A 12715-nucleotide genomic window follows, 5' to 3' on the forward strand; every position below is an offset into this window, starting at 1 on the left:
CATCCATTGCGTATTGATGGCTGCAGATAGGAGACTATAAACATGAGAATGTGCACATTTGGAGGGAGTTTCATGAAAAGGTGTTTCTGGTTTTCAGCTTATCATCCTTTTTAGGGTCTCCTCACGGGACCAACACCAGCCGCGTCCCTCACAGCCACTGCTGATTATGTCTTAAAGGAGGTGACGTTAATTCAGTCAATCCCAGAGATGCTGGCCCTTCTTGGTGATGTGGGTAGAAGACAGTGAGGCCATCTCTGTCCTTGGGCTCATGTTTTTGGAGGCGGGAGGGCAGTGCCGACAGCGGGTCAGCAGGTGTTGGGACCAGATCCTTGTGGAGCCCTGGGCTTGGACGTTGGGTGGGGTGGATGGGGAGGGACGATGTTGTGGGGTCACGTTGTGTGGCAACTGTTATGGCAGGACTGTGAGCCCGGTGAAGTTTAGTGCTGGCCTTGCCGGGGTGCAGGACGTGAATTTATAGAGGCACATTTCAGAAACTTTGGGAAGCTGGCACTACATGCTTATCTAAGTTATTCTTTTTTTATTTTTATTTTCTTTTGAGATGGAGTTTTGCTCTTGTGGCCCAGGCTGGAGTGCAATGGTGCAATCTCTGCTCACTGCAACCTCCACCTCCTGGATTCAAGCGAATTTCCTGCCTCAGCCTCCTGAGTAGCTGGGATTACAGGCATGCACCACCACGCCTGGCTATTTTTTTTGTATTTTTAGTAGAGATGGGGTTTCTCCATGTTGGTCAGGCTGGTCTCAAACTCCCAATCTCAGATGGTCCACCTGCCTTGGCCTCCCAAAGCGATGGGGTTGCAGGCATGAGCCCCCGTGCCTGGCCAATCCGGGTTATTCTTACTAAATCCAGACATTGTAAAGGCCTGCTTGCTATTGATGTATTGATAATTATGTTGATAATGGTGAAAGTGTAGGCGCGTGTGGGTGGTGGCCACTTGGAGTGCTTTGGGTATGTTTGCTTTTAAAGAAGAGATCTTATTTTGTCACTCCAGCTGGCGTGCAGTGGCCTTCTGGGCTCAAGCGATCCTCCCATCTCAATCTCCGGAGTAGCTAGGACTACAGGTGCACACCACCTTGCTCAGCTTTTTATTTATTTATTTATTTATTTATTTATTTTTTGTAGAGGTGGAGTCTCCCTATGTTGTCGAGGCTGGTCTTGAATTCTAGGGCTTAAGAGATCCCAGCTCAGCCTGTTTCATATACATATATGAAGTGTGAATGGTTGTCTCTGGGCTGAGGTTACCTCATGGAAGGATGCTGTTCTGTGTGGATGCTGGACAGGGCTGGCTTTGTGGTGGTCCAGGAATCCATGACTTGGGGGACAGCCTGGTGGATGGGTGTGGAGAGAGTGTGTTAGCACAGCTTGGATGTCTGCATGGTGGATGGAGTGACCCTGTGGGCTTTGCAGGTACATTAGGGCCCTCCAGAGAAGTGGAAGCCGTCGGATGTGTGGGTGTGTTTGTTTACACATGCGTAGACCCCATGCTTGCATATGTAAATCACACGATGTACGTCTGTGTGTATAGAAGGAGATTTGTTATAAGGAATTGGCTCCTGTGGTTACGAGGCTGACAAGTCTAAGATCTGCTCAGCCAGCTGAAGGCCCAGGAAGATCCGATGTGTCCATTCTAGCATGAAGGCAGAAAAAACCATGTTGTTCCAGTTCAAAGGCAGGCAGGGGCGTTGCATAATGAAATTTATTTTAATTAATTAATTCAGGGTTTTCCTGCCCTACTGAATGGGGTTGAGCTCACGGGAGGAGCGGATGTGTCACGGAGAATGAACACATCACACTTCCATTACTCAGGGAGTAACTCGCTTGGGCTCCGGGCCGCTCGCGGGCACACAGCAGGTCTTCGCCGTGCTGTTAATTTTCCGTGTTCTGATGCTTTCGTGTCTGGGTCTCACTGACTTGGGAGGGGTGGCTCTTCCTGGGCTGGCCGGTTCCTGGGGACAGTAAGAGGCTTGGCTGCGCTCGTGGCTTTACAGGAAGCCGACTTCCAGAGCCCACGCCTGCCACTCCCTCCATGGGCTCTCATGCTCCTGACCACTGACAGCCCAGAGCCCCGGGAGCATTCGGCCTGGCCAGGCCTAAGCCTGCTGGTCCTGCTTTCCCGTTCTTCCTTCCCAGATCCCAGTGAGGGCTCCCCATGTTGGCCGCCCCCTCCCACACGTCCTGGCCCTCCCAGTGCACCTGTGTGGCCCTGCCCCATGGCTGGCCCTGCCCCATGGCAGGCCCTGCCTCCGAGTCCGGGGTCTGTGTGTTTCCATTTCTCCATCCATGATGGTTATTTCTGTCTCTGTGTCTCACTGCACCTGAGTAAACAGATCCCAGGAACCCTGAACACAAGCAGAATCTGTGCCTGTTGTTCTCCTGGCTCCTGGAGGGCACGGTGGGCTCTGCTCCTGCTGGGAGGAGAGCGTCAGGTGGCACCGGGTGGCACAGAGAGCTGCTCTCTGGAGCCGCCTGGGCAGCCGTGGCCAGGGCATGAGCTGAAGGGGGTGTGCAGCCGTGGGTGGCTGCAGAGGGACTGGCAGCAGCTGAGCCACGTGGAACTAAACTGAGTGAGCCGGGAGGAAGGATGAGGGTGCTGGCACGCAGAGCCGGCCGCACCCACAGGAGCCGTCACACAGCAGAGCTGCCCTCCTCCAGCAAGGACGGCTGCGGTTGTGTAATAATCCCGGTGGGACTCACAGCGCTGTGTGGCAGGAGCGGAGCGAGCCTCGTAGGAGTTCCAGGTGTTCCCTGAGCTGGATTAAATGCCTCTGCGCTGTGGGGGTGGGGACAGCGTGGGGGGAAGCCGGGAAGAGCCGGGGCCAGAGGACCCCCCACCGAGAAAGAGAAAGAGCTCAGAGCCGGGGGCTGGAGGCCTGGAGGAGCCGATGTGGGAGAGGCCCTCGTGGGAGGGCCCCAGTGGCCGGGATGGTAAAAGACTTCGGAGCAAACTGATCGATTGTAATTACATGAAGGTGAAGCTGGTGATGATGTGTCAGATGGGGAGCGTTCAGGAAAACTCCTACAAAGGTAGGAACGCCGTTTATAGAATGTGATCCGTGGCGGGGGATTGCTGTTGATGGAGGACAGTGATGAGCCTTTGGGGATTTTCTTGAAGCTTCTGTGGTGACTGTTTTCTTACTTGAACGTGTTGATTCAATGATTAAAAGTTACCGTGATTGTAGCCCTTTGTGGGGGTGTGTTTAAAACGTTCTGGTCCCCAAGGCTCTTGGGTCTACCCGAGCATACGCGGCACACACCAAAGGTCTCAGGGTGGAACTGGGCACGTCAGGAGTGTGCTTTGAGCAAGTGGCCGATTTTGAAGTCCTTCAAATTCAGAGTCCTCCGTGTGTCCCTCACCGAGAGACACTTAACGCCTCCGAGCCTCGGTTTCCTCATAGATTGGACGTAATCATGACAATTCTGTTCTGAACAGAACTGTGAGGCCCACCGGTGTGGGGATGTTGCTGGCTGTGGTACAAACGTGTCAGGCCAGACACGCCAGGGAGGGACGGAGGTCTCGGGACGTGGGGAGCAGGAAGAAGGTTTGGAGTGTGGGGTTTGGAGTTGGGAATTATTGCTCTTGGTAGTTCCTGGAGATTATAGTTAGAAATCTCTCAAGAAATATATAATGAGAAAAATAGGACAGAGTTCAGAGAGCTAAACTGCAAACAACAACAACAACAACAACAAAAAAAACCCCACAAAGGACCAGCACACAGATGCACAAGGTCCCTTGAAGGGGCAGAGCAGTGCCAGGCCCATCAGACACCATGGGACACACTTGAATTCCGTTGCACAGCAGAAGGAAGCACGTATGTGCAGTAGAAGGGACACCGACCAGCCATGGGGTCCCAGGAGAATGGGACCAGAGTGCCCTGCCCAGAGCTGAGGGTCTCATGGTCCCGTGACTGGGGAGGGCGCCAGCCTGAAGCCACCTCCTAGGAGAATTTCTGGTCATGTCATAGACATGGAATTACTGAGGCTGAGTACATATTTAGTAGGCGTCATGGACACAGATGTATGAGATTTTCCTGGACATGATTCACCGAGGTCCAGTTTGTGTTTAGTAGGTGTCCTGGACATGGATTTACGGAGGTCCAGTTTGTGTTTAGTAGGTGTCCTGGACACGGTTTACTGAGGTTGAATTTGTGTTCACTGGGCGTCCCGGACACGGATTTATGGAGGTCGAGTTTGTGTTCAGTAGGTGTCCTGGATGTGGATTACTGTGTCCTCAGTGTATCTCGGGCTTCATGGAAGTGGAATGAAGAACAGGTCCCGAGCTTGGTGCTCAGGTGCCTGTTTGATTCTTGTGGTGACAACACAGGTGATATTGGCGGGGACTGCATACTTGACACCTTGCAAAGGCATCTGCGAAGGGTGGGATGCACTCAGAAAATGGCATAAGATTTTTTATTTAGAGGAATTAAAAAAAATAAAGCACAGGAGAAGAACTTGGTGATAAGACTGGACAGGTCCTCCTCTGGCTTTTCCCTCGCACCCAGGGTCAGGTGCAGGATGTCCACACATGGCAGGAAATAGGTGGGAATCGCTGCCCTCAATGCAGGAAGAACCAGAAGATTCACAGAGCCTTCGAGTTAGAAGGGACTCGAGGATTCTCTGTTGCGAAGCCTGATTTCACAGAGGAGGAAACAGGAGTGCTGAGGCTGTAAGTGGGTTGTCTGGGCTCACATCAGGGTAGAGGCAGGGAGGGCCAGACGGCTTTTCAGACAGTTTTGGCTGCAATCCACTCCTCAAGGTTTGTCTGGAAAGACGAAGACCCCCCGCCATTCCCCCCTAAACATCCCACAACCCCCTCCATTCCCCCCTAAACATCCCACACCCGCCCCCCTCCATTCCCCCCTAAACATCCCACACCCGCCCCCCTCCATTCCCCCCTAAACATCCCACACCCGCCCCCCTCCATTCCCCCCTAAACATCCCACACCCGCCCCCCTCCATTCCCCCCTAAACATCCCACACCCGCCCCCCTCCATTCCCCCCTAAACATCCCACACCCGCCCCCCTCCATTCCCCCCTAAACATCCCACACCCGCCCCCCTCCATTCCCCCCTAAACATCCCACACCCGCCCCCCTCCATTCCCCCCTAAACATCCCACACCCGCCCCCCTCCATTCCCCCCTAAACATCCCACACCCGCCCCCCTCCATTCCCCCCAAACATCCCACACCCGCCCCCCTCCATTCCCCCCTAAACATCCCACACCCGCCCCCCTCCATTCCCCCCAAACATCCCACACCCGCCCCCCTCCATTCCCCCCTAAACATCCCACACCCGCCCCCCTCCATTCCCCCCTAAACATCCCACACCCGCCCCCCTCCATTCCCCCCTAAACATCCCACACCCGCCCCCCTCCATTCCCCCCTAAACATCCCACACCCGCCCCCCTCCATTCCCCCCTAAACATCCCACACCCGCCCCCCTCCATTCCCCCCTAAACATCCCACACCCCCCGCCATTCTCCCTCTAAACATCCCACATCCGCCCCTCTCCATTCCCCCCTAAACATCCCACACCCGCACCCCTCCATTCCCCCCTAAACATCCCACACCCGCCCCCCTCCATTCCCCCCTAAACATCCCACACCCGCCCCCCTCCATTCCCCCCTAAACATCCCACACCCGCCCCCCTCCATTCCCCCCTAAACATCCCACAACCGCCCCCCTCCATTCCCCCCTAAACATCCCACACCCGCCCCCCTCCATTCCCCCCTAAACATCCCACACCCGCCCCCCTCCATTCCCCCCTAAACATCCCACACCCGCACCCCTCCATTCCCCCCTAAACATCCCACACCCGCCCCCCTCCATTCCCCCCTAAACATCCCACACCCGCCCCCCTCCATTCCCCCCTAAACATCCCACACCCGCCCCCCTCCATTCCCCCCTAAACATCCCACACCCGCCCCCCTCCATTCCCCCCTAAACATCCCACACCCGCCCCCCTCCATTCCCCCCTAAACATCCCACACCCGCCCCCCTCCATTCCCCCCTAAACATCCCACACCCGCCCCTCTCCATTCCCCCCTAAACATCCCACACCCGCCCCCCTCCATTCCCCCCTAAACATCCCACACCCGCCCCCCTCCATTCCCCCCTAAACATCCCACACCCGCCCCCCTCCATTCCCCCCTAAACATCCCACACCCGCCCCCCTCCATTCCCCCCTAAACATCCCACACCCGCCCCCCTCCATTCCCCCCTAAACATCCCACACCCGCCCCCCTCCATTCCCCCCTAAACATCCCACACCCCCCGCCATTCTCCCTCTAAACATCCCACACCCGCCCCCCTCCATTCCCCCCTAAACATCCCACACCCGCCCCCCGCCATTCCCCCTCTAAACATCCCACACCGCAAAACTCAAGCAGCGTTGGCCTGGCTTTGATTGGGAGTACCCGGCCACAATGAGGGCTACAGTCTAATTATACTTAGAGGAAATATTGATCTTGGTTTCCATGATTTATACTACAGGTCATTTCCACTTTAATTTGAGTTACCAAGAATGGACACATTAGTGCAGGATGAAATTGAAATGTACTGGGCACTATAGAAATTACTTTGGTCTCTGTGGCTTTGTTTTTCACCTCAGAAATGTGTGTTTTTTTCTTCCTGCCATTGCAGTTCTAATTTTGTGTGTTGTGTCTCTGGGAGGAGTGAGGTGGTGCACCTGCTCATCCTGATTCATGATTTTCTTGTGCCTCTCAGTCTGAGACAGGCCACACCGATGTGTTTGCATCGGGTTGAAAGCCAAGAATTCTGACTCAGACCTGGCGACCCTGGCCTCTCCTTTCTGCAGGCCTTAGAAAGTGAGTGTCTCACCGTAGAACCCAGGGCTTCACAGCCCGTTGCCTTCCCGGAGGAAGCAAAGGCGAGACACGGAATTCAGTTTGTTCTCCTTTTGGTTGATCACATGGGCTCGGAGTCAGTGCACGATCCACCTACTCTGCCGGCCACCAGGGTTTAAAGACAAATGCGGTGTTGTCTCTGCTTTGGGGGAAACGATCATGTCCTACGGAGACAGCAACATGAGCGAGGGGTTCCTGTGTGGGGTGCACACCAGGGCCTCCAGGCACATAGAGAGTGATGTGACAGCACTGCACTGGAAGCCAGGGGTGAGAGGATTCTCTGCAGAAAAGGCCCAAGGAGGGGACTTCAATGCTGAGTCGTTTACAATAGATTGCCAGGCAGACAGAGATACTCTAGGTAGTGGAGGAAACCTGCAAAAACTACTTGGAGATGCCGAGAGGGCAGGTGTGTCCTGGGCTTGCTGCCACGTAGGATGTGGGACACAGGCTGTGGGCCAGACACCAGGAGCAGGTGCAGGTGTGCAGGACTGGGAGCCTCGTGGAGTCCCCACACTGCAGAGCCTTCCTCCCACTGTCTTCCAGAGCTGTGGGAGCCACACCAGTGTGCCAGGGCGTGGCGCAGAGGCCGTCCTGTTACCAGTAAAAACCAGGGAACTCAGATTTACACCCCGTTTATTATGTAATGGGAGGGAGACGCCTTGCCCATGGAAATCCCTCTGGAACTATGTTAATTGGGAGGACGTTGTGGGTTGTTCTAGAGATGAGTGGGGATGGAGGCAGGGGAAGGGCAGAGGTTTGGGGGCTCAGATCCATTCTTCTGGGTTTCCTTAAATCCTCAGTGAAGATGACGCGATCACAGAATTGTCTTTGTCAAATGATTTCACGAGGCGGAGGCAGTAAAAGAGAGGATTTTTTTTTTTTTTTTCCAACTGAATAGAAACGCGTGTGTAGGTAGGAGGTGTGTGTGAGAAAGTTGTCAGCTGAAATCCAGGCATGGAGGCCACTGCCTTGGGCTCCTGGATCTTGGTCCTGCGGCAGGCGGGTCTCTGAGGGCTGAGGAGCTGCGTGGACAGTTGACACAGGCTGGTTGTGTCTCTGAAGAAGTGGTTCCCAGTTATGTCCACACCCTGGCGCCTGGGGGACTCCCACGCTGAGGGAGCAGGGAATGGCAGGGGCGTTTCACGCGAGAGTGAGAACGAGAGCACTCTGCCTCTCCCGCCTCCTGGCTCTGGAAAAAGAATCAGGAACCTGTTCTAGAAAAGGCCGCCTGTGATTCCTTCTTCAATTCCTTGGCTACCCCGGGATCTGGGATTCCTGGCCCTTCTGTTACGAATCCCAGGTATTTCGGCCGTTATTTTTAGGCACTGCCACTTGTCATGATGTTCTTCCTGCAGTGAGAGCCGGGACATTCGGCTCCCGGGAACCTTGGCGGGTTTGTTACTTCCATTTGAATTTCATTTGTTCTCTGGAGTCCTCGTCTGAGATTCTGATTAAAGCCCTCCCCGTCGTCCCGGTGGCCACCCCCTGGCTCCCAGCCCTTCTTACTGAGCTGCTGAAACATGGTGGTGGGTGTTGGCAGAGGAAAAAGAGCCCCACTTGGTTTTTCTTTAAAAATCTTTGGAGTCTTATGACATCCTTGCTCTTCATTTTTTGGACTCTCAATTAAACAACATGATGTATGTAAAACCCACAGTTTTGAGTCTTTTGCTGGAATTCGTTTGGCCTCCATCTTCCCAGGAGGATTAACCGAGGGGCTGTTTGGTCCCTGTGGCTGGAAGGAAACGGGTGAATATTTGCCTCACGCAGGTTTTATTTGATAATCTTTCTTTTATTTGAGGAATGTTCTGTTATCAGTGGAAATATTCCCTTCTAGGAAATATTGCAGCACAAACATGTGCTCTAAGACCTCGTGGCACTCCTGTGAGTTTGCTGGGATCTTGGAGGAAGAACAAGTGTCTGATGTTTTTGTCGAGAAACCTTTTCCTTTTCACCTTTTCCCTCTCACCTTTGGCTTCCAGGCACTTTCCTGACCAAAGTCCATAACCACATATGCAGTCCGGCAGCCACACGTGTGCTGAAATAGAAAAGGCGAACAAACGTTCTCTGAAGTTCATAACCTTCGGATTTTCACACACTGAATAATTCCTGGGAGGGGCTCTCATGATCCGGTTCTTTTCTTCTTATGATTTGTAAAGGGAAAAATTCTCAGTGGAGATGGAGAAAGACTGAGAAATGGTTCCAGGTTAAATAAAACTAGAGATGTGACGAGTACAACATGTGGTTTTGTGCGGAGTTTTGTTTTTTCATTTCCTATAAAACACAGGAGTGGAACAACTGCCAAAATGTGAATAAGGTTTGTCAGTGAAATACTAGTATCTCAAGATTTTGATGATCGTACTGTGGTTATTATGAAAATCCCATTGGTTTTAGTAAACACACAATGAATCATTTACTATGCGAAGGGCTATCATGCCTGCAATGTAGTGTCAAGTGGCTCTGAAAAATAATTACATGAGACAGAGAAAGAACAGTAAACGTAAAATGTCAGGGTTTAGGAAATCAGGGTAAAGAGTACGTAAGAATCCCCTGTACTGCTTTTGCAACTTTTCTATATGTCTGAAATTATTTCAAAATGAAAAATTTAAAAAAATTCTTAAGATGAAAAAATATTGATAACCAACAGTTTGAAAAAGATCAGCCAGCATTTCACATTCTTGATTCAAAATGTAACTTCCCCATTTCCCCCCGATCTTTCTGTAGGTTCTTAGACTGTTTTGGACAAAGATAAAGCATATTGGAAATATATGGTTAGGGTTTTTTCTTCCCTCCTGCAAGGATATGTGGGAAGGAAGTAATATTTTCTGGAGTTCCTATGGACTCGTCTATAAAGGTACCTTCCAAGCCTGTCCCCGTCCGTTCCTGCAGAGCCCTGCACGGTGGCAGCTGCTGTCTGTTTCCTTCAGAGAAGGAAGCTTTGGCTTGTGAGGCAGTCGGGTCGTCATGGGAATTCAGGTGTCTCCAGGGTCAGACCCTCTTTGCCATGTCTGCTGCTTCCCTGACCCCGATCATTCTGTGGGTTAGGGAGCCCTCTGTCCTGGAATGGCTGCCGGCCCTGGCTGTGGGCACGGGGGTGAGGGCAGAGCCTGCTGTGCAGACACCTGGCTGTGGGCACGAGGGGAGGGTGAGGGCAGAGCCTGTGTGCAGACACCTGGCTGTGGGCACGAGGGGAGGGTGAGGGCAGAGCCTGCTGTGCAGACACCTGGCTGTGGGCACGAGGGGAGGGTGAGGGCAGAGCCTGTGTGCAGACACCTGGCTGTTCGTTCTCATCCCACTTAGCGGGAACGGCAGCCTGTCGGAGTCAATCTATTTCCAGCTCCATTGAGTGGGACCCGCTTGAAACAGGCCCCCTCTTCGATTCTTGCCTTGGTTTCTGCCCACCGCTACTTGGGGTGGCTCTGAGTCAGCTGCGCATCCCAGGGGGCGGAGAGGAAGCGAGTGCTCTCTCCTGCGAGGGGGGTGGCGTGGCTATTCCCGGCTTGTGGTGGGGAGGGTGGAGGCAGAGCGGGCAGCGGGCGCAGATTCGGAGACTCATCCTGCTTGGCACTCGCTCGTCCTCATGAGCTCCGCGAGGCGGTGGACCCCAGCCCCATGTTGGCTCTGGGGGAGATGGAACATTTGGGGAACCAGAGTACCCACCTTTTCTTCAGTTCAAGGCTGTTCTGTCTGAAGAAGAACAGATCAGACGCACAGGTGTTCCCGGCTGTAAGAGCAACAGAAGGAAGGAGTGATTTGCTGTCCAAAGATAGAGCTTTCCCCCAGCCCTGCCTCTTTAAAGTCTAAGGAGCCTCCAGCGTTCCCGTCATCTTCTTTCTGTCTCTTCAACGCTTCCAAACCCTCTGAGTGTGATTTGTAAGAACGTGTATTCCTCGGCTTCTGTTGGCACTGGGAAGGGCACAGTACCTCAGCCTGGCAGACCCGCGTGCTGCGAGCTGTGTCAGTGGCCACTACACTCCGCACGCTTGCAGAGGGCCCGCTGCTGTTCCCGCAGGAGACGCTGAGGCGGCCGCCCCTCGAGAGGGTTGGAAACACCTTCTCCGAGCGACTCCACCGTGGGGGCGTCTCTCTTCCTTCCTGGTGTGGGTCTGGGGCTCAGAGACGTGCTCTTTGCCTTGGACCCAAAGCTGTGTGTGGGAGCCCTCGCTGTCCCCTTCGTGTGTCAGCTGCCAGCCACATGCGGTCATGGGCCCAGGACGCCCGGCCGCTGCGTCCACAGGGTGTGTCCGTGTAAAACACTTTACGCGCCGGATTTTGAAGACTTGGTATGAAAACACATGTGAAGTAGCTTATTAACATATTTTACGTTGATTGCATGTGGAAATGATATTTTGCATATGTTGGATTAAATAAAATATATTAAAATTAACCTCACCTGTTTCTTACGGTTTTAATGTAGTTAATAAGACCATAAATTGCACATGTGCTCACACTGTTTTTCTCTTGGATGGTGTGGTTCTGTCGCGTTTGCAGACTGCTCCACCGATTTCCGTGTTTCAGGGCTGGGTGTGCCTCGGTCGTGTTCTGTCATCTGTCATGTCTAAGTGTGCGTCCTTCACACCATCTCTACATCCCACAGCACAGGACCCATGCATCTTGCTCTAGTTTCAGAGCTTCCCTCGAAGCAGAGTGGTTCCTGTTTGTTGGATACGAGGAGGAATTCCACATAAACCTCTGGGTTGGCTTTTTGTTTTTCAGGAAGTATGAGCGTTTATGTGCTTTTTATGTGGTTATTATTAAAATGTCTATCAATTGTTGTTCATACTTGCCTAATGAAAATTGGAGAGCTGCGTAAGAGTGGGGACGTTTAACAATGATTGTTTCTAGGAAACTGGGAACTGTCTAAGAGTCAGAGTAGGAAGTTCATTAAAATGACCGAGGACCCTGCCCAGTGGGACCCGTCTCCAGCCCGCTGGAAATTAGCTAACAGAGCATGTCGTGGGCTGAGCTGCTGGTTCGTTCTGAGTGGAACAGAACACTGTGTACCGTGCGTTGCTGAGTTATGGTCGGTTTATGAAGAGGGTCTCGGAAGAGAATGAGCCTCTGTAGGCGTCTGTGTGGCCCGGTCAGCAGAGCCCGGAAGGCCAGAGCGAGCAGCCTTGACTGCTCCCATCGAGAAAGAGAAAGGGACCCAAGGGGGCCCTATTCAAAGGTGGCCACACATGCTTCTACACTGGAAAAGGCAAAGTGCAGGAACCGACCGACGTGTAAAACTCGGGAAGCACGTGTACTGTTAAATAGGACCTCTGTGCTGTTAAATCGCCTCCCCTGGGAAATGGCGGCCTGTCTTTTAAGAACTTAATGCCTAGGGAGGAGACACCTCTCCATGTGTCTGAGCTGGAGGCTGGTTGCAAGCTGAGTGCAAGGTCTTCTCTTTTTGTGTTGTTTTTTAGTGCTGTTGGGCACTTAGGGTCCAGCGTGGAGGCGGCAGGGAGCTGCTGTTTCAGGGAATGCTCTGCGGATTCCTGGGAAATTGGGTGAGAGAGAGCATTTAGTCAACTTTTTCATGACTTTTGAATAAAATAAAGCGCTGACCAGGAGAATGTTTCCAGTGGTGTAGGAGAAGATTCTGGTCCATTGTTTCACCTCCTTGAACCATTTTCACAAAACACACCGCATGACGCCAATGGGTGATCGGTACTGCCCTTTCTAAAGGCGGGGGGGGCTCACATGTGAACTTTCCTCAGGCCTCAGAGCTGGCGGCAGGGCCTGTCCCTGAGTACGGAGGTCTTGGCATGATGGCCTCCTGCGTGAAGACCCCTAAATGGCCCTGCGCAGCTACAGACACGTGGTGCCCTTCAGCCGTGGCACTTTTCTT

General features: G+C 53.1%; 1 protein-coding gene across 1 annotated transcript in view; it reads left to right on the forward strand.

Moving 5' to 3' along the window:
* Positions 1 to 2646: 2646 nt before the first annotated feature.
* The window catches only part of LOC144330671 (uncharacterized), a 299581-nt gene continuing 289512 nt past the window's right edge, over positions 2647 to 12715 (forward strand). Inside the window, exon 1 of the mRNA XM_077942925.1 lies at positions 2647 to 3043. Coding sequence (XP_077799051.1) covers positions 2779 to 3043 — 265 coding nt within the window. The 5' untranslated portion in view covers positions 2647 to 2778. The remainder of the gene's footprint in view (positions 3044 to 12715) is intronic.

Source organism: Macaca mulatta, chromosome 8 (assembly GCF_049350105.2).
Source record: "Macaca mulatta isolate MMU2019108-1 chromosome 8, T2T-MMU8v2.0, whole genome shotgun sequence".
Classification (NCBI taxonomy): Eukaryota; Metazoa; Chordata; class Mammalia; order Primates; family Cercopithecidae; genus Macaca; species Macaca mulatta.